Source organism: Mandrillus leucophaeus, unplaced genomic scaffold (assembly GCF_000951045.1).
Source record: "Mandrillus leucophaeus isolate KB7577 unplaced genomic scaffold, Mleu.le_1.0 Scaffold5, whole genome shotgun sequence".
Classification (NCBI taxonomy): domain Eukaryota; kingdom Metazoa; phylum Chordata; class Mammalia; order Primates; family Cercopithecidae; genus Mandrillus; species Mandrillus leucophaeus.
The window spans coordinates 1661134-1683995 of NW_012105364.1; the positions used below are offsets into that span (position 1 = coordinate 1661134).

Here is a 22862-nt window from a genome sequence, read left to right on the forward strand (position 1 = left end):
CTGGGCGCGGTGGCTCACGCCTGTAATCCCAGCCTTTGGGAGGCCAAGGTGGGTGGATCACCTGAGGTCAGGAGTTCAAGACCAGCCTGGTCAACATGGTGAAACCCTGTCTCTACTAAAAATACAAAAAAAATTAGCCAGGTGTGGTGGCAGGCGCCTATAATCCCAGCTACTAGGGAGGCTGAGACAGGGGAATCGCTTGAACCCGGGAGGCGGAGGTTGCAGTGAGCCCAGATCGCGCCACTGCACTCAATCCTGGGGAACAAAGAGCAAAATTCCGTCTCAGTAAAAAGAAGAGGGAAGATTGATTTATGAACCTAAGTATCGGAGTGGTATTTGACTTTCTGATACCAAAGCAATCTCTTTAGGTAAGGACATTAGTCTTGATTAAAGCTTTTTTAGCACATGAAAAGGCTTGTCCACTCTTCTTTTACTGTTGTGAAATATTCTTTTTATAAAAATGTACTATGAGCCCCACATCAGGATGGTAATTAGGGAAGTAGACTAGAGTATAATATATATTAATTGGTCTGCGTTACTGTATATTAAACAAGCCGATCTTCCTGAGTAATTGTATGTTTTATTCTCTAAATTCCTTTTGAGAAACAACAACTACCATTCGTCAGTATAAGTTAGTTACAGATTATTGATTATGGCTGCCCTTTAAATATGTACAGAATACACTATTTGTGAAAAATGTCTTTTATTTATAATTCTTCCTCTTCTTTCCTTCTTGTTTCATTTCTGAAATGTGTTGAAGGGAGGCCTGTAATTGCTGCCTTCCATTGTTCTCCTCCCACTGATTGGAGGCTCACGCCGTCTGATTTGCATGCACTCCATGGGATGATAGGTAATTGTAAGCCATGCTGCCAGATCTCCCTCCTGTGCCCAGGGTAGACATTAATTCACTGAACCTGGGCTTGGCCTCAGAGTCCTCCATACAGCAACTCAGGCAGCTACTGCCAGTTGATCGGAATTGGCACGTAAGATGAAATCTATTTATCATTCCTACACTTGCTATCTTGGTTTATTTTTTCCTTTCCATTCCATTCCATTTCTTCTTTGCCCCTAATGATGTTCCTCTTTCACTCCCTTCCCTCATCTGATGAATTTTTAAGGCCTATCCCTTAACCTTTTGCTTTTTTTTTTCCTTTATGTGTATTTTTGACGCGTATATATATATGGAGATATATATATTTTTTCCAGGAGAATTCACTGAGCTCAAATCTGTAATAGTCATTCCCAAATCAGCATGTCGAGCCAAGTCTCAAATCAAATATGAGTTTCAGGTTCAAGTATCTAATTGCCTACAATTCCATGTGGTGGTTCTGCCATTACCTTCAATTGAATATGCCTTAACTCATTATCTTTCTTCTCCAAACAGCCTCTCCTTCTTTACTTAATTGACCATCATGGGTATTAATTTTCTGGCATGGGTGCACCTTTGACTTTTTCTTTCATCTCTCAGTCAGTCTCAGATGATCATTTTTTCCCCATGAAAAATCTTGAATCTTAGACTGTATCTTCGCAGCCAGTCTCCTACTTTAAGCCCTCTTAACCTTTTGCCAGTGGCTGTCAAACTTTAGTGTGCATCAGCATCACCCGGAGGCTTGATGACACACAGATGGTTGGACCTCATCCCCATGGTGTTGGATTCCCTAAGTCTGAGGTGGGGCTGAAGAATTTGCATCTCTAGCAAGTTCCCAGAAGAGGCTGCTGCATTGAGGGGAAGGTGAGGTTACACTTTGAGAACCACTGATTGCCTTCTGCTTTCCCTCCCAGTTTACCTGCAAATTTTGACCAGGTTAAATTTCCTGTCCTAACACTCTATTTCATTGTATTATTGCCATTTTTTCCCCCAACTGTCCAGGATGCCGTATTTCTTGATATTTCTTATCCAAAATCCTTCATAGTTTCCAAGACTCACAGCAATTTAGCCTAATTTACTCTTCTGTTTTTACAAACAAGTTTTGTTTGGTAACAGTTTTTTTTGGTTTCCTTTTCATCTACCTGCTCAAGTTCCATATCCTTAACTATAGCTGACCTTGATAATTTTCCTTAATACTGAACCTCAATAGTATAACTTTACTGACTCAGACTGTCATCACCTTAATGGTAGAGATCATCTTATATGTCTTCATCTCTCATGAAGCCTAGTGTAGGATTACGTCCGTGTGGATGTACAAATTGATTGATTCACCTAATTTGGAATCAAACTTGATTCAGACTTGATTTGGAAAAAAACAATTAGAGAAAACAAAAATAACTTCATATCGTTGATCAGAGCACAGAAAACTGAGCTTCAGCATTGAAACCAAGACTTCATAGCCAGTGCATTAAAGTTGTAATGAATACCTGCTCTTCTCTCCTTTGTAAACAACACACTGTCATTAGCGATGGCTCCAGATGTTTTGTGAAGGAGGTTCCAGGAGCGGAAGCTGAATGGCTGTGGTGGCCACTACCTTTCATTTCCAGCTTGGTCCTCTATGCATTTCATGACTCCTGAAGAAACCTTTAAGTTTGGCCACACAGGACCATTTGCATGAAATGGAAAAGGGCTTGGGTCGTTTCTGTACTTCATTTACTTTGGAGAGTTAACACTGTGTTACAGTTTTATCTCCAGTGAACAAAATAGAATCATTTTTGAAACAAAAAAAATTAAACTATGTATCAGAAAGCAATATCCAAAGGTAATTATCATTTTTTAATTTAAATTTTAGATTTTATTTTCCTGGAGGCCTTGTGAGATCTTACAGCTATTATTCAGAATATTAAGACATGAAATACTAGATATATCTGATTCTCAATACTGGTTTTATGAATTGTCTATTTAAGAGGTCTAAACTGTAGTATATGAATTAGGAGCTTGTCTTTTGCTATACAGCTATAGCCCAGTATGGATGTGTTTTTTTTCCACATGGAATGGAACATGGAGTTAGTTTCTATGGGTGCTTATTGTGAAGCAAACAATAAAATGAACATTATTTGCATAATATGCCATTCAGATTAGAAATTTGCAAAGGTATATAAATCCTGATGGAGTGATAATGCTACAAAATAAGCTATTAACTTGATGCTGTTAATGTTCAGGTTGCCAAACTCTTCCTAACACTGTGCCTTCTGGTACAATATTTATGATTAGGAATGTGCAGTGAGGAGTTTTCTTTCTACCATCTTCATTAACTTTAATGTGTAAGTAGCCACAGTTACCCCTGCCAGGTAGTAGACAGATGGCATTTGTTTTGAAGGCACTCTTAAGATACATTCCCCTTACAAGATGGTGAAGGTAATTTTCAGCTGAATATACCTATACTCTCTGCATGTGTGGTTTAAATCAGGTTTATATGTCTGCCAACTAAATGGTGCCGCAAATGGATAATGGCAAACCATTACTTGTTTATTTCTTACCGTTGAGATTTGTCCTAGTCATCTTTTGGTTCTTCTTCCAGTCAAACCCTGTACCTTTTAGAAGATAAGGAGCAGGACAAGATTTATCCTGTAATCTATGCTGCGAGTCATTTAGCTCTAATATACTTTGGGTTGTATTTCATTGATTACATGGATGCTTTGATTATTATTTTCCTAAACAATAAATGCTCTTCATTTGAATGAATTTATTGAAATTATAAGATTAATGAGTATTTCTATAGAGCTGAAAATTTAATTTGGCTACGTCTTATGGTATAACCTTTTGCTCAACTATCTCAATCCTGGGAGAATCAAAGTCTTTATCCAAAATCTGCTGCTTATGTTATGCAGGTACATAATACTTATTTTGTTCTCTTGGAAGATCTTCATGGTTTCTCTTTAGTGTGTTTAAACTAGCACATGAAAATAATAGACTTTACAAAATTGGCCATGACCTATATCAGCAAATGGTAAAACCAGAAAGAAAAATACATTAAAGGAAAAATCCCAAAGGAACTGATATTTCTCTAAGAAGCAAGGTATAATTTTTATTAAGCAATTTAAAGAGATTATTTAAGGAATACTGTAATTGGGGAGGGAATTATAGTGTAAGGATTATGCAAAGAAAATGAAGTAAAGGAGAATTACAAGTGGGAAAAGTTGCAAAGGAAATTAGTATGTTCCTTGAGGTTCAGGGAATCTATATATGTTTCAAATCATGGTTGCATTTTCAGTCTTCTGTTTTTCATAGTTGATCAGTTCATCAAGTCCTTCCATCTTTTGGAGTCATTTCTATTCATTCAAGGATCTATCTAAAATGTATAATTATGTCTCCCCCTACCATTCCCTCCCTTCATATCTTTAGTTTAACCAGTTTTGGTAAACACAGGAATTTGGGCATCACCTGTCACATAGAAGACAGGTGAGGTGTATTGAATTTATGCTACACTTTCTATGAGGAATTAGAATTTCCTCACATTTCCTAAGAATACTTAGAATCAAGTATAAGTTTAGGAATCTTGAACTTTCTTATTTGATCCTGAACTCAAATTTATAGCCCAGAAATTTTGGTGGCTAAGCAGGTCAAAAGATTCCTAGGCAATCCATAAAGAAGACCCTTGGACTAGCCAAAACATTTGTTTAGAATATTGTTTAGTAAAGACAAACAAAAATTTGTTAGGAAGCCAGAGCTGCTTTCAACCATCCAAGTATTTATAATGGTTTCAAGTAAATGGTTTAGAGCCACACTTGCTAGAACTAAGCAATTGCAATGCTTGGCTTTTTCTCACGTTTTATGGTCAGTGTTTATATCTATAACTAATTGACAAAATGCCAGTGTTTGTGTTTGTTAAGATACATTCACCATTGAGAAAGAAATTAAAATGGTTTCTGAGAAGAATTTTAAAAAGTACAGGCTATACAAGTATGGGAAGAAAACATTCTTTTGTCTTAACACATTTCTAAAAGGAGAGTATATGTGTATGTAAAAGCCATGGAACCATACTTACTGAACTTGAAATAGTTTTGCAAATTTCCGTGGCAAATGGGATTTATATGGCTTGAACTTTTTTTTTTTTTTTTTTTTTTTGTTTTTACTCCTTTTCTCATTTCACAAACTTTGCCAGTTCCCAAAGATTTGCTTGGAAACTCACTGTGCTAATAGGCAAAGTTGGCCTTTCTTGTGCTTCTCTTAAGCTAGCCCATCCTGAAACACTGACCTTTTAGTTTAATAACAGTTTTATTTGAGAAAATGTTCAGATCCTGGGAGCTGAAAAGAGTGTTTTCAGAAAGGCCATTTTAAATAGTGGTCTCCAAATGCTGTATCTTTTTCCCTCATGCACTTTGGGTCAGACCCATCAGAAGAAATACAGTATTGCTTTATATATTCTATTGATTTAAAAACAAATACCATGAAGCTTAGATGTGCTCAGAACCCATCACCACACGGGTTTATTTTCCTGGCTGTGCTTTGATTTGCTGTTTTAGATTTTAAACTCTTTATGCTAGGTCATGTTTTTATCTTCTGTTATTTTAACTTCTCGTTTGTAGCTAAGGTAATTACTTTCTCAGTTGTGACCTTGGACTTGACCCAAAAGTTGTGATTTTTTTTTCCCCCTTTCTGGAAATAGGTAGGGCATTAGAAAGAGCTGTGCTTTGGTTCCTTTGTGGACCAAATTGATGTCAAGCAGCTGGTCACTTGGACGTGTCTTTTTCAGTGGCCACGGGAGCGTTCCTGTCCCTTTCATTGCTGCTGTTGTCCTCTTCCCATGTTTTTCTTTCCCCTCATGGCCTACCTGGACGATGCCACCTGTAACCTGCATCTCTTTCTCACCTCACCCCACAGCAGGTGGCAGGGCTGATGATAGTAGGGAGAAGGGGATAGGGAAGGAAATGCCAAGCCTCCAAACTGCATTTTCTTCCCCCAAACCACTTCCTCTCCACATTCTCACCCGCATGGCTTTGTGCCTACCCACCCAGCTGGTAACTGTTTGATCACACTGGAATAAACGGCTCGCTGCTGATTTGAGCTTTTCCTCTGGTAGGAAGACATCCCTATGTCATAGGCAGAAAGTGCATTATGAAGAGATAACATTGTACCAAGTGACGTAAGCCAGACACAGAAAGACAAATACTGTACATTCTTACCTATATGTGGAATCTAAAAAAGTTGAGCTCTAGGAAGCAGAGTACAAGAGTGAGTATGAGGGGATGTGGGATGGGGAAATAGGGAGATGTTGATCAGAGAGTACAAGCTTTCAGTTATAAGGTGGTGACTTTAGTTAATAATATTTTTTACTTGAAATTTCATGAGAGAACGGATTTTAAGTGTCCCCAGTGTTCCCCACCCTGATGGTAACTGTGTGGTGCTCGATGTATTTATGGTAATCATTACATGATTCATACCACATCATCACATAGTTCACCTTGAATATATGTGATTTTATTTGTCAATTATACCTTAATAAAGCTGGAAAAACCAAACTGCTTAATCTGTTTTCTGTTGCTTATAACAGAATACGTAAAACTGGGTAATTTATGAGGAAAAGAAATTTGTTACTTAATGTTATGGAGGCTTTGAAGTCCAAGGTTGAAGGGCTGCATATGGCGCAGGTCTTCTCACTGGTGGGGGCTACTGTAGAATCCCTAGATCGTGCGGGGGGATCACATGGTGAGGGGGGCTCAGTATGCTAGTCCAGCTCTCTCTTCTTTTTCTTTTTTCTTTCTTTTTTTTTTTTTTTGAGATGAAGTCTTGCTCTGTCTCCCAGGCTGGAGTGCAGTGGTGCGATCTTGGCTCACTGCAACCTCAGCCTCCTGAGTTCAAGCGATTCTCCTGCCTCAGCCTCCTGAATAGCTGGAATTACAGGTGTGCACCATCATGCCCTGTATTTTTAGTAGAGATGGGGTTTCACCATGTTGGTTAGGCTGGTCTTGAACTCCTGACCTCGTGATCTGCCTGCCTCGGCCTCTCGAAGTGTTGGGATTACAAGCGTGAGCCACCACACCCAGCCTTCTTTTTCTTTTTAAGGTACCAGGCCGACTCCCGTGATAAACCATTAGTCCATGCATAGATTAACCCATTCATGAACCCTCATGACCCAGTCTCACCTCTTAAGGGCCCCACCTCTCAGTAGTACTGCCACAGTGGGGATAAAGTTTCAACATGAGTTTTGAAGGGTACAAACATTCAAACCATAAGCACAAACAAAAAACCCAAGACAACAACAGAAAAGATATGATACAGTTTTATCGTTTACTTAGAACACTGACCTCAGTGCATCATAGTTACACTCTGAGGTTTTACAGAAGCCTAGTTTTAATTTGAATTAAATTGAATTTTGATTGAGAATCTGATTGAATTTTGCCTGAGAAATATCTTGCTGTTGTAACTTGAAGTAGTCTGGGAGAGGCAGCATGATTTTGACTGTGAGTTGATACTAACTGGTATGATCAGTCATACTAATTATGTTAAATATTTGTTTCAGTTTTTGCTACTAATGGAGCTACTGGTTGTATGCAATTTGAAAAATTTTAGTGTCACATTGTTTTACTTGTTTATGAGAAGTAGATGAAAGTATAAAAATCATTACCTTGTGGAGTCTCGTCTAGAATTTCATAGCTGACAGGTGCACCCATGTGTCATATTTTTAGATGGGGAAACTAAAATTCAGTTAGATTAACTGATTTATCCAAAATTTGTTTAGTAGAAAAGCAGACTATTTGGACCTTTTGTGGAGCTCTTACTGCCTGAAATTTCTCTGCTTTTATTTGGATCGTTTAAAAATCTTCCATACTGAAAGAGCTTTAATACTTGCCTGAATGCAAACAGAATTCTATTCTAGGGGTTTTCTAGGTTTTGTTTGACCCCTTCTAAGTAGAGACTTGTATTTTTCTCATGTTATAGACTATGAAGTAAGGGAGAGACAAAACAGAAGCATAGTATACAGTTGGAAGGGTCTGTAAACACCCATTTCAGAAAATGTTATTCTCTTGCTGCCCAGAGAGGTTAATACCTTTCCCAGGGTTCCCCCAGATTGTTGATGGCCATGATGGGATTAGACCTTAAATAGTTTTTCCTCTATTTCCTGATTCCCTGTGCAGTGTTCTTTTTATTCTTTTCTTTTCTTTTCTTTTCTTTTCTTCTTTTCTTTTTTCTTTTCCTTTTTCTTTATTGTTTTCCCTTTCCCTTTCCCTTTCCTCCTCTCCTCTCCTCTCCTCGCCTCTCCCCTCCCCTCCCCTCCCTCCCTCCCTCCCTCCCTCCCTCCCTTCCTTCCTTCCTTCCTCTCACAACTTATTAAGGTACATTTAGCGTATCATAAAATTCATTCAGAGTGTACAGTTCGGTGGTTTATAGTATATTTATAGAGTTGTGCAACCATCACACAATCTAGTTTTAGAATGTTTTTGGCTGGGCACAGTGGCTCACGCCTGTAATCCCAGCACTTTGGGTGGTCGAGGCAGGCAGATCAGCTGAGGTCAGGAGTTCGAGACCAGCCTGGCCAACATGGTGAATGTCCCTACCAAAAATGCAAAAATTAGCGCATGCCTGTAATCCCAGCTACTTGTGAGACTGAGGCAGGAGAATCACTTGAACCTGGGAGGCGGAGGTTGCAGTGAGCCATGATCGCAGCACTGCACTCCAGACTGGGCAACAGAGCAAGACTCAGTCTCAAAAATAAATAAATAAATAAAATAAAAATATTTTCAACATCTTGAAATTTCATACCCATTAACTGTCATGCCCTGTTTTCTGCTTTCTTCTATCCCAGGGAACTGCTAATCTACTTTGTGTGTCTGGATTTTTCTATTCTGGACATTTCATGTGAATAGATATAGTAGGTGACTTTTCATGTCTGACTTCTTTCACTTAGCATAATTTTTTCAAGATTCATCATGCTGTCGCATGTATCAGTACTTCATTACTTTTTATGACTGAATAATATGTGGAATGGATACACCACAGTTTGTCCATTCATCAGTTGCTAGGCACTTAGGTTGTGTTTAGTTTTGGGATATTGTGAATAATGTCGCTATAAATACTCATGTACGAGTTTTTGTATAGATATGTTTTCAAATTTTGAGTATATATAGTACCTAAAATTAGAATTGCTGGGTTATATGGTGACTCCTTAGCATTTTGAGAAACTGCCAAAGTGTTTTCCACAGTGGCTGAGCTGTTTTGCATTCCCACAAGCAATGTGTGAGGGTTCCAATTTCTTTACATCTTCACCAACACTTGTTATTGTTTGTCTTTTTTATTATAGTGGGTTTGAAATGGTATATCATTACGATTTTGATTTGCATTTTTCCTAATGACTAATGCTGTTGAACAACTTTTTATGTACTTGTTGGCTTTTTGTATATCTTCTTTGGAGAAATGCCTTTTTATAGCCTTTGCCCATTTTAATTGTCTTTTTATTATTTGTCTGTAAGAGTTCTTTATATATTGCATACTCTACATACGTGCATACTCTGGATATGAGTCCCTTGTCAGCTATATGACTTGCAGATATTTTCTCCCATTCTGAGGGCTTTTTATGTTCTTGATAGTGTCATTGGATGCTGCTGTTGCACTCTGATAGTCCACAACTAAGAGAAATCGTCCTTCTGATCTTTCTTTTTTTTTTTTTTTTTCTGAGACGGAGTCTTGCTCTGTCGCCCAGGCTGGAGCGCAGTGGCCGGATCTCAGCTCACTGCAAGCTCCACCTCCCGAGTTTACGGTATTCTCCTGCCTCAGCCTCCCGAGTAGGTGAGACTACAGGTGCCCGCCACCACGCCCGGCTAGTTTTTTGAATTTTTTAGTAGAGACGGGGTTTCACCGTGTTGGCCAGGATGGTCTCGATCTCCTGACCTTGTGATCCACCCGTCTCGGCCTCCCAAAGTGCTGGGATTACAGACTTGAGCCACCGCGCCCGGCCCTGATCTTTCATATATCTTCTTTGTTATTGCCTCATGTCAATGAAATTTTTAAAAGGGCTTTTGCATATCCTATTATAAATAATATTTTTGCATATGGTGTGGGACTAAGCATTTATAATGTCGAGATTATCAAAAGGGACACTGCTGTCTAATTTTCCATCTAATAGGCTCAACCATTTGAAATAGAAGTTAGGTCCTGGCCGGGCGCGGTGGCTCACGCCTGTCATCCCAGCACTTTGAGAGACCAAGGTGGGCGGATCATGAGGTCAGGAGATTGAGACCATCCTGGCTAACATGATGAAACCCCGTCTCTAATAAAAATACAAAGAATTAGCCAGGCATGGTGGCACATGCCTGTAGTCCCAGCTACTCGGGAAGCTGAGGCAGGAGAATCGCTTGGACCCAGGAGGCAGAGGTCGCAGTGAGCTAAAATCGTGCCACTGCACTCCAGCCTGGGCAACAGAGTGAGACTCTGTCTCAACAAACAAACCAAGGAAAAAAAACCAAAAATAACCTTAGGTCCTGTGCATGTTCCTAGATCCTCCTAAGTGCTTCTGGTGCTTTCTTGTTCATAATTTTGAGTAGTAGGTCTCTAGTGAAGAGGAGTTACTCTTCGTTTACTTCTTGTGGAAGGCTCTTAAAGAAGCCTGTGAAATTTGTCCATTTTATGTACCATCATAGCTGTAAGAAACTTTACAAAACATGCCATACACAATCTTCTAATTGGAAAGACCAGATGTTTCAAATCAAGTCACCAGGTATTTAGAAAGCTCCAGCTGTGTTCTCAGTACTCTTTGGTGTCTCTCTCCAGTTGCTGGCACTTGAATTTGAATGACATGTATTCCAAAAAATAGGGTTTCAAAATTTTCGTAAATTACAAATGCCTTTTTTCATAAATAATGGAAAAATGAATGTAACTGCAAATGATTTGCTCTGTAATACTTGATTTTGTTAGAGGTTTAATTATTGAAACGAGAAGTTTTTTTTTGTCATATTGCTCTCCGAAGTCCCTTCCTTACAGCCTCCCCTCTCCTTACACACCATTGTCAGACTTTAATGTTAGGACATCATCTTAAAGAATTAGTCCTTACTGACTCAATCCCCACTGTATAGTAAGCAGTTCCTTGAGTTTGTTATAAATTTTGGCAGGAGTGGAAATCTAGGTCACCAGGGAACTCTTGATTGAATTACTCCTGAAGTGCACTAATTGGCCTTTTCCACAGTGCTTGAGAAGTTCCACGGAGATGCTGGCCACTTGGCAGAACTTTGTCCATTCAAATCTAGTCTCAGCCGGGCTTTCCTGAGTATTTTCTCGCTTTTATTTTTAAGAAGTCACCTATTTTTATCTCCTTCTGCTCTTTGTTGATTCTAGTTTCTGATGAAGAATTGAAAAGAAGAGTAGCTGAGGAACTGGCATTGGAGCAAGCCAAGAAAGAATCTGAAGATCAGAAACGGTGAGTTTTGTGGTATCAGAGAAAGGTTTTGGTGTACTTGTTGTATTGACCAGTATTTTTAGAGAAGAATGATTGTAATAAATCTCATTATTTGTGTATGACTGAACTTCAGAATGTGCTGAATACATGAACTTGGCCATTTTTGGTTTTAGATTTTTTCTCTTAGAGCCTTGGGTTAGCTGCTTCCCAAAGCTGACTGTGAATTACCATTATATCTCTTGTACTGGTTGCTTGAATATTGAGCCCTGTTTTCTCAATATGTGAGAACGAATTTTTGAGGATTCTCCAGGAATTTCCCAGTCGATCAGCGAATGTACTCATGATTGAAAATTACATTGCTTGCTACAGGCACTAAAGTAAATATTTTGGCTCATGATGAATATCATGTGTGATACATAGTGCCTGGATTAACAAATAGCACTAATTATTATTTTGTTCACTTAAAAGAATTAGGATGTTACAGATATAAGTAAGGTTGGAAATAAAAATCCTATTTCCATCTTCTAAAGTTAACCGCTTTTTAACATTTTATTGCTGGAGATTTTTTCTTCTGCGCACACTTCCATCTGATTGTTGCCATTATTAATACTACTAATAACAACAGCTAAAAGAATGTTCATTGAAGTGTTTTTATAACAGTAGAAAATTGGAAGCAATCCAAACCGACCATCCTGGAGGACTGGCTGAATTAATTACGGTACATGCCTGTGATGGAACACTAGACCGTCAGTTATAGCCCTATGTGCTGATTCAAAAAGATGTTGACGAACTACCCACTGAAAAAAAACACCATGAAATGATTTTAAAAAAACATTTTTTTAAAATACTACTTTTTGAAGTTTTAGAGTATGTACTTATTCATAAAAAGATGGGAAAACATTTTAATCTAAGATAAAGTGCTTCCCATCTGTACTATTTCTGGAGTTTGCATATAGCTTAGAGAATTATGATTACATGATCATGTGAATGTCTTTTTACTGTGAGCACCAAACACATGCTTGCCACCGAGCAGATGCTTAGTTTGTATTTGTTTTGTTTTGAACTGCCCAACTATTTTGCTTGAGAGATCTGGAGGTAAGGAATCTTTGAATTGGATTGTAGTCCTCACTGGCCGTAGGACCTTCACCGTATAATTTAACCTCTTTGAGCCTTAAGTATTTCATCTTTAAAATGAGGGTTGTGAAAAATTATTCTTTAATATTTCTTTTGACAAACTGCTAAGCTAACTCCCAATTTGCACAAAATATACAGAATAGAATGTGAATTTTAGATTAAGACTGCCATTTTCTCAGGAAATAGAGAAGGCTTATGACTTACGATTTAAAAAATCAAGACGTAATTAGTACTGCCAGAAAGGTCTGCGTATATTTCCACAGTTTCCCATGCAGTGCTTTATAATTATTTAATTGGGTTAGGTTGATAGACTATATAATTAGATAGTGATGTTTAAATATTCAAAAAAATTCAGATTACTTTCATTAAGAAGCAAAGAGAATCAATATGTTATGGTAGAATTTCTTGTCTTTGAAATTTTGTTATTTTTAATTGTTTTATTTTAATAGGGATTTTTTGGTTAGATTCTCATTTACTTTGCTTATTATATTTCACATAGGTTTTTTTTTTTTTTTTTGGTCTTCCCTTCTCTCCATATGGTGCAGGCTTTTTGTTAAAATAACTCTCACTGTTTCTTCTTCTTCTTCTTCTTCTTCTCCTCCTCCTCCTCCTCCTCCTCCTCCCCCTCCGCCTGCGCCTCCGCCTGCGCCTCCGCCTCCGCCTCCTTCTCCGCCTCCTCCTCCTCCTCCTCCTCCTCCTCCCCCTCCGCCTCCCCCTCCATTCAGCTTCCATTTGCTCTGCCTTGGCTCATGAAAGGGAAAGGGCAGATGAGATGAGTAAAAGGCGCCAGTGAAAGCCAATTTCATATCTCAGGTGGAAGGGAGTTGGCAGCCTAGCTGTAACCTGGACAAATGACTATGGATAAAGAATTTATTTTCTGTCACCTTTAGGGAGAGCAGAGGATGGTGTGGCCTTTATATTATTTTTTCTTTTTAAACAATGTTTAGTTTGAAGCCTCCTTCATGAAAACTTCCAGCTGTCAAATCTTGGCAAAAAATGTGTGTTCATCTATATGATAGTTCTTGGAAGAATCAATAGCTATTTTTTTCTTTCTTTTTTTCTACCGGAGAAGAAACTTCAGAAACAGCATTAAGAAGGTTTTGTGTGCAGTCTTTTAGCAGCAACTGTTTGGAGTCACAGAGCATGTATATGTTATTGTATGTGTTACCTGAATTGAATCGAGATTTGTAGGCAGTTTTAGAAAATGGCTCCTCTTGCCTTTGTACTGTTACTTATACGGTATGTGTCCTGTGTGCCAGGTTTTCTCTTTTTTCCCTCCAAATGCACACAAACCTGTTGACCAGTTCTCAAGCACTTAATATCTGGACATAGGCGTCTACGTATGTTTTGAAGAAACTTGTTCGACAAGGACTTTGGAATTAATTTCGATTGTGATATTTTTCTTTATAGAATAGCTATTATCATTGTAACCCTTTTTAAATGGAAATTTTAAAGTTCCATGAAAAATGGAGTATAGTCAATCTCCATACCCCATGACACAGTTTTAACAATTCTTGTTTCATGTACACCTCTAGTCGCTCTACACATGTGATGAGTGGTGAGGAAAAGTAGTACAATTTTAAACAGGCCTGTGAATTTTATGGCAGGGAAATATTCCAAAATGTCTTCTATCAGCATAGTTGAAATAAGCACTTTGTTTCAGTTAGATTTATTTAGTTGGAAGACTGAAACTTAACTCTGATTAGCTTAGAAAGCAAGGAAATTTTTAGGAGTGTAAAGGATATATAGCTCAAAAGAAACAAATGGAAGACTTAGAGAACTGTTAGCAAGGGGAAGACTAGATATTTCTAAAACTGTGTGTGGTGAGGAAATAGTTCCCCACCAGAAAATCATGACGAGCATCCCATAAGGAGGGGAAACGGATGTTGGGTGGCTGAATTTCTTTGCATGCCACTGATTTTAAGATTTTAGTGTATTTGATGTACCCTATGAAAAATACTGCTGCAAGTTTTAACACAGTACTTTATCTCTTAGGATTTTCTTATTGAAACAGTTCATTAACACTAATTTTGAATTTTTGAAAACATATGTGTGTGTGTATGTGTGTGTGTGTGTGTGTGTGTGTGTGTATATATATATATATATTTTTTTTTTTTTTGAGATGGAGTCTTGCTCTGTTGTCCAGGCTGGAGTGCAGGGGCGTGATCTTGGCTCACTGCAAGCTCCGCCTCCCGGGTTCATGCCATTCTCCTGCCTCAGCCTCCCGAGTAGCTGGGACTACAGACGCCCGCCACCACGTCCGGCTAATTTTTTGTATTTTTAGTAGAGACAGGGTTTCACAGTGTTAGTGAGGATGGTCTCGATCTCTTGACCTTGTGATCCACCCGCCTCGGCCTCCCAAAGTGCTGGGATTACAGGCTTGAGCCACCGCGCCTGGCCAACATATGTATATTCATAAGAAGGAAAAAGCAAGCAAAATAAATTGATTAAGGCAGTGGTTCTCAGCTGGGAGAGCATTTGGTCCCCAGGCGGCATTTTACCATGTTTGGAGACATTTTTGGTTGTTACAACTTGTCAAGTGTTATTGGCATCTAGTGGATGGAGGCCAGGGATGCTGTTTAACATTCTGTAATGCACATGACAGTCCTTACCTCCTGCCGCTGCCCGCCCCCCCATTCATTCTCTCCCCACCAAAAAAGAATTGTTTGGCTCAAAATGTCAGTTGTACCAATAGTGAGAAACCCAGGGCTAAGGTATTTGGCTCAAAATGTCAGTTGTACCAATAGTGAGAAACCCAGGGCTAAGGTATTCTTCAAACCAGCCTACATTGAATTTAATTGTTCTGGATCGCTTTTGGACTCAGAGTTTAATGTCTTTGTTTTTACACACAATATCATATTCTATGCCGTCAAAACCTCGGTGACACAACATTCCTTAAAAGATTACTCCACTCTTGTTCCTGGAATGTTTCCAAGCTGCTGACATCAGTTCTGCAAATTTTGATGCTTCTGTGCAAGCTATGACAACAGCAGCAGGACTGCCGCCTGGCAGATAGCAATTTTCAGATGCTTTTAGGTTTGTGAAAACGTGAAAAAATATGCATTCTAGAATTGATAAAATGCAGTCCATATACACTCCAGACCATAAAATCCGTCAACTTGGAATGACTTCTTGAATGTCTTGCTTTACCTTCTACTTAATGCGGAAGCCCTTTTTAGGCATCTGTGACTGGTAGGGCCACATACATTTAGATTCCATTCAAAATCATTGAAACTGACCATATTTCATTAGGTCATCTAAAATTTACCCCAACCCCTTTAAATCTCCACTCCTAAATCTATGTAGACCTCCATACTTAAAAGTTGCCTTAGAGGAGGTTTCTCACTAAGGCCATAGTGACAGTACAGTTGCTAATTATCAGCATGTTGACTATATAGGTTATATTTTCATTTTCACAAAACATTTACATATGGACTCCCAATTCATTTTATCATAGATTTATCCTGTTTTATGGGGATCTTAAGTGATTTGCTTCCACAAATCATGCCCCCTAGAAATCACTGACAGATTAGTTCACACACTAAAATTTTTGGGTCTAATTTGAAATCATGGTTTTGCTTATCAAAACATCTAGTAGACAGAATAGTTACTCAGTGTACTGAGAATCCAGAGTAAATGCCTCTTGTCGGCAGTCTGTTTGTACTGTGATACTCAATGGTGTGTTTGGATTATCGCTGACCATATTGTGTTGTAACTGTGTAGGCCAATATAGCAAGACATAATATGCTATAGTTTGAGTATAGACTTTTAAAATGTGATTTACTTCTCCCCTGTGCCCTACCTCCAAAAGTCAGTCTTTGACAGCAAGAAAAATGTGACTACTTCTGACCTCTGACCTTTGGCATTTGAATTTCACCTCTTTACCTATAAAGGCAAGTGAAAGTGTTTCAGTTATAATAACATTTTTTTTTTCAAGAAACCAAGAAGAAAGGGAATAACTGCTTAATGTTGGAACTAACTGTACGTCAACCAAGATTACTTGCTTGCTATTTTTCAGTATACATTAGTTGAGATTTTTCCCTCACTTTTAGTTATTTGGAAAGTTACATTAGATTTGTAAGACTTAAAATAATCAATTTGGTTTAATGAGTGGTTTAATAAGTTAGTCATAAATTTTATCAACCATCTGGGTTAGAGTATAGTGTAGTTCATTTATTTTTCCATTGATAGCATTGTTGATACCATCGAACAAGGGCTTAAAACTCATTTGTACCTTTTAGTTTCTCATGGTAATGGTGAAATTTATAGGGATGGTACCATCTGTTTAAGTTCATTATATATGATAATTTATCTTGATTTTATTATTACATATGTTCTGCTTTTTTCAAAGGCAGAAAAAGGCAAAAGAAAAAGCAGAAAAAAGGAGGAGGAAGGAGTCCTGAAACAAACAGGGTTTTGTGGGTAACATCATGTTTAAAATACATAATATAAGAAATCATGTGACTGGGCATGGTGGCTCATGCCTGTAATCCCAGCACTTTGGGAGGCTGAGGTGGGCAGATCACCTGAGGTCAGGAGTTTGAGACCAGCCTGACCAACATGTTGAAACCCCATCTCTACTAAAAATACAAAATTAGCCGGGTGTGGTGGCACATGCTTGTAATCCCAGCTACTCGGGAACCTGAGGCAGAAGAATCGCTTGAACCTGAGAGGCGGAGGTTGCAGTGACCCCAGATCGCGCCACTGTACTCCAGCCTGGGCAGTAAGAGCGAAACTCTGTCTCAAAAAAAAAAAAAAAAAAAAGAAATGCACCTAGCATGGCTCTTTTCACATAGTAAAGTCTCACAAGTATTTGTTCAGTTGAATGAATCACTGGGTCTGGAAAATCATGATAACCTTTTTTTCTAGAAGGTGCAGTTCTATATTATGTATGTGGGCATATATCTATTCTATATTAAAATAAAAACTTAAATTATGTCTTTGAAATTGGCTACTGACCAGAGACTGTAGATACTTGTCTTATAAATCTTTCTTTTAATTTAGTATAGTGTTGTACACTCGTTTTCCTGTCATAGACGCAAATTACACAGTTATGAAAATTACATACCTTCAACCTGCATGTAATTTCTAGGTATATAGTAATTAAAAAAATTTTTCAAGGAATGAGTACTATTGATAATTAGTATTGATCAAGGCTTATAAAGGCATAGTTTTGAAATGATCTTATGAGCTCAGTTAGCAATCAGTATATTCTCAATGTAGTCACAACTGACATAGGCAAATGAGTTTCACTTCTTGTAATTTATAAATAGTTGCAAAGAAGGTTATTGCAGAAATTTGAGTTGTAACTCTTCAGCGACACACAACTGATGTCCAGGTGTTACCTATACCATCCTGCTGTGATGTGAGCATGTTTCCCAGGCTCATTAGGCTTCAGTGGAGGTAGTAGACAGTTTTTGGCATTATTTCCAAAATATTCCTTTATATACTCCAATATTTAAGAGTTCCTTCTGTAGTATAGAAGTCCCACTATTTTAGATTATTTTTCTTATTAATCCTATTTTTCCTGTTTTTTAATGCTTTATTGTGTTGCTGTTTGTTATACTCATACTTTTCCATTTTATTCTGTTTACCAGTTGTTAAAAAGACCTAACCAGTTCTGAATGTAGTAGGAAGAACACGTCCTAGCCACCCAGTATTTTTCACTGGAAGATGATTGGAAGTGCTGTGTATGTATTAGGTATTGGAATCTTGTGCCATCTGCTGCTTTCATTGTTTTTCTTCAAGTGGCACTTTTCTATTTTTAATAGTCGACTGCTTTTTTATAACCAACAATGATAGAAGTTTGGATTTTCCAGCTCTGTTTTATTCTCATTGTTTTCTTTCTTTTTCCAAATCCAATTTTCTTTCCTACTGATGCTACACTGTTGTAAATCCTGTTTGAGAAGATATTGTTACATGTTAATATCAAACCTGGAAAACCAGAGTCAATCAAGCATGCCATAGACATCTAACTTTTTTACTGGCTGTAATAGCAGCAGTGATATTTGACCACTTCTTGTTCACATGTTTCTTTTGACAGTAATTATAGTGTTTTCTCTCGTGAAGTGTGGTGTTTGAAATCGTTTGTGCCAAAGTTGATTTCTGCATTTGGAAGTTTCTAGGAAATGGTTTCTCAGTGTTCTATAGCTGTAATAGTCTTGTCGAAGTGTCTCCATTACTTTTTGGCCTGGGCATGTGGAGTTGTAATGTACTCAGTCATTTATTATTCCTTGCATAAATGATTAATGTTTATTGTCAGCATTATCACTGATTTATAAAAACAGATGACTGAGTTAGACACAGGTAATGTTTTTCAGTTAGCAGCAGAACTAGATTAGAATTGACCTGCCGCATAGCTCTACCTAGTCTTTTGCTGAAGTGATAGAATCATATAGGCTCTCATCTTTACGTAAACATTTTTCAAAGAGAATGCAACATGGAACCCAAAGTAAAGCTGATTTAAGTGCTGATTGGTTAAAGCTAGGACTAGGGACTTAGTACCGCGTCAGACCATTTTCTTCTTTTTCCTTCCTAAAGACCCAGGCCCTTGTGCTAACTGGCGCTTTCTTCAAGAAAACTTTGATCAAGATCATTTTCTCTCAAATTTGGACACTTTTTGTCTGAGGAGTGTACTTTCCTTACCCAAAGAGCATTTGTTTAATAGACTCGATTATGTTTCTGTTTTAAAAGGTGGGTGGACAGTGGGCTGTTGTTGATTTCCTTAATCCGGAAGTCCGTATTTATGGGCAGTGGCCCACATAGGCTGGGCCTAGCCCTGGCTGTTTCTTAGTCCTGGGCCTTCTGGAAGCCATCTGTTGATCCTGTTGGTAATGATGTGTTAGGAACACTGGAGAAGAGTGTGAGGTCCTTCTGTGCAGTATCTGGAAATACTGGAGAATATTCAGAGAGAGTCCCTGTTTCCCCTCCTGACCTTCATAGCTTTGCCAATATAGCCTCAAGCTAAAAAGGAACGTGGGCAACATAGTTGTAAATCCAGTGTAAATTTTCTCTCCGGATTATAATACTTCCAAACATTGGCACTTTCTCCTGTTTAAGTAATAACCTTACCCCGCTTCTTTTCTTGGTTGGAGCAAACTGTTAAACAGGAGTAGCCCATCTTAAATTTCTGTTTAATACTTTATTGAGAGAACCATGTTCTTTTGTGTCCCATTCTTATTCAGAAGCAGTTGTCATTTGTCTTTGAAAACTTTCCTTGCGGTTTGATACAGATGTACACATAGAACATGCACACTGGAGTCACATCTAATCTGTGAAAACGATTTCAGAGTATAGGACCCATATGCCTAACTACAATGTACAAACATTAACAAACACAGGTGTCATCTGTTACTTACTGTGTGCTGAGTACTGCTCTAAGCATTTTATATATTTTCATTCATTTCAACTATATAACACCTGTATTGGGTCGGCATTACTGTTATCCTCATTTTATAAATGAGGAAACAGGGTGAGAAACTTACCAAGTGATATGGTTTGTTTCTGTGTCCCCACCCACATCTCATGTTGAAATGTAATCCCCAATGCTGGAAATGGGGCCTGTAGGTGGTGATTGGATCATGGGTGTGGTTTCTAATGGTTTAGCACCATCCCTCTAAGGCTGTTCTTGTGATAGATTTCTCATGTGATCTGGTTGTTTAAAAGTATGTAGTCCCTCTCCCCTTTCTCTCTTCCTCCTACTCTGGCCATAAAAGATGTGCCTACTTCGTCTTGCCCTTCTGCCGTAATTGAAAGTTTCCTGAGGCCTCCCCAAATGCTGCCATGCTTCTTGTACAGCCTGCAGAACCGTGAGCCAATTAAACACCTTTTCTTTACCAATTATACAGCCTCATGTATTTCTTTATAGTGATGCAAAAACAGAGTAATACACCAAGGTCATATCTGTCAAGTAAGTGGTGGGGCTCAGATTTGAATCCAAGTGTTTGCATTGAAACACCCTACAGTATTACTTTCTGTATGAACAGGGAATACCTTCTTTAAAGTCTTTCATTTACAATTGTGGGAAGAAGTATCAAACAGTTACTTGGATTTTCTCTTCTAAACCTTTAGTAAACAAAAGGTCTCTTAAAAATGACCTCTGTTTTGTGTTACTGGTTATTAGATCTAGACAGCTACTCTGTACAGTATTTAAAAAAATTCTTGTATCTTAGGACCAAGATAAGCTGTCTTGAGAACCTGTCTTTACAGCTAATATTCTTTTTGTTATGTATGCTATCCCTGACTTTATTTATGTATTTATGTATGTATGTATGTATGTATTTATTTATTGAGACGTCATCTGGCTCTGTCGCCCAGATTGGAGTGCCGTGGCACAATCTCAGCTCATTGCAACCTCCACATCCTGGATTCAAGTGATTCAAGTGATTCTCCTGCCTCAGCCTCCCAAGTAGCTGGGATTACAGGTGTGTGCCACCACGCCCAGCTAATTTTTTGTATTTTTAACAGAGACAGGGTTTCACCATGTTAGACAGGCTGGTCTCAAACTCCTGACCTCGAGTGATCCACCTGCCTCAGCCTCCAAAAGTGTTGGGATTACAGGCTTGAGTCACTCACTGCTCCTGGCCCTATACCTGACTTTTAAATGCTTGTTTATGCACATTTTCAGTGACAGTGGCAGTTTAAATTTCTCATGAGTTCAGTTCTTGTTAGCTTAAGATTGGGACATTTTTCTTAATGGCACAGTGGGGAGTATGTGGAGCAGCTGGTACTCTGCCTTATGAACTTTAGAGTTGAGGATCTGCTGCTGGTCAGTGAGACACATGTGTGCTCACTAGCGATTTCCTGAGTTCAGTGGAGCAACTTGGGCACCTTTCACGGTGGGGGAATTTGTTAACCTCTTTCTTGGAGTTAGGAAGCAATAAAGAAAGTGCAGGAATTACTTTAATTAATGGTTGCAGAGGGGAAAAATTTTTACATTTCTCCCTATATTCATTCTTAGACTTTTGTTTTTTTAAAATGGAAGACTGGCTCATTCTGTTATTTTATGTATTTGTATTGCTTGATATGCTGGGTTTTTGGCTTGTAGTGTCTGTTGTTAGTATTTATTAGCCTTTTGTATGATAGTCAAAGTCATCTCATTTGGTCTACAAACTTACATGTTTTGAAATCAATTAAAAACTTAGCTGCTGGGACAGTTTGCCATTGGAAATAGAATATTGAATTTCTCTGTCAAAATATTCAGCCACGATGGGAGCAATTGTTACTTATATGCTATTTACAATTGCTTCCTTACATAAAAACAATCTGAATCCTCAAGGCTGCAACCATTTCATTTGAAAGGTTTTTTTTTTTTTTCTTTTTTTGAGTTATCCCCCAAACAATTTTAGTGTGATTTAGGTGTCAGGTATAAAGCATTAAAACACAGATTAACCATGTAAATGTTTCAATCATGATTTAAATTCAAGTTTCTTCACAACTTCTCAGAATAGATCTTTTAAATTCCTGTTTCTTGGTGCCATTTTGTCAATACTGATTTAGATTAAAACAAAAATCTCACAAAAATCTGTAAATTACAGTGCATTTTGACTTCCTGATGGGTTTGATGGATTAAAACCAAATGATACCAAAAAAGTACCCCACCAAAGTCAACTGAAATCACTGATGTGACAAGTGTCTACTGGTTAAGAAACCCTTATCCAACAGAGTTTCTGCAACTGTTTCATTATTTCTACAGAACCAGGTGGGTTTGACATGGATAGGTCATTCCTCAAACAACTGAAAACATGGATATTGTGTTGGTTTGTTTTAAAAAAAAAAAAAAAAGAAAAGAAAATTACCAGGGAAATACATACCTATTAAAGGAATTCAGTAAATACAGATGAATAGTTTTCTTTCTCCCTCTTTTCCCTTATTCTTGCCCTCTCCAAAATCATTTATACATTCATACCCTAGATTATTTATCATTTTTTTTAAAACAAAATGAGCATATTATGTAATGTGCTTTTTTCTATTCAGTCATATATTGTGATCTCTCTTCCCATGTCAGCATGTATAGTTTCAAGTAGACTGTCTATCTGATAATAAATGCCATTTAAGAAGATTTTGCCTAAGAAAAGTAATATTACTAATAGTAATAATATGTAATAGTAAGTAATCATTTGTAATAGTAATAGCTAACAGTTTTGAATACTTCCTTTGTCCTAAGCACTGGTCCAAGCCCTTTGCACATGTGATTATTTAACCTTCATAGCAGCCCTATGGGGCAGGTTCTGACCTGCTGGTCTCCTCACTTTGTTGATGAGGTAGCTGAAACCCAGAGGTCACTTGCTTATAGCCACATAGCCAGAAAGCAGAGGAGTTGAATTTGAACGCAGGCAGTCTGCATCTGGAGCCACCCATACTTACCATCACTCGATTAGATTGTGTTTCAGAGGCTAAATTATTTTCTGATCCAGCAGTAATGTTATCTATTATATGTCTGTCTGAATGCTCTTTTTTTTTTTTTTTTTT

The 22862-nt window shown here is 38.0% G+C and overlaps 1 protein-coding gene across 4 annotated transcripts in view; it reads left to right on the forward strand.

Moving 5' to 3' along the window:
- The window catches only part of CHCHD3 (coiled-coil-helix-coiled-coil-helix domain containing 3), a 296929-nt gene that overhangs the window by 47953 nt on the left and 226114 nt on the right, over positions 1-22862 (forward strand). For all 4 annotated transcript variants that reach the window (XM_011995834.1, XM_011995833.1, XM_011995831.1 and 1 more), the window contains exon 3: positions 11198-11279. In XM_011995834.1, coding sequence (XP_011851224.1) covers positions 11198-11279 — 82 coding nt within the window. The remainder of the gene's footprint in view (positions 1-11197; positions 11280-22862) is intronic.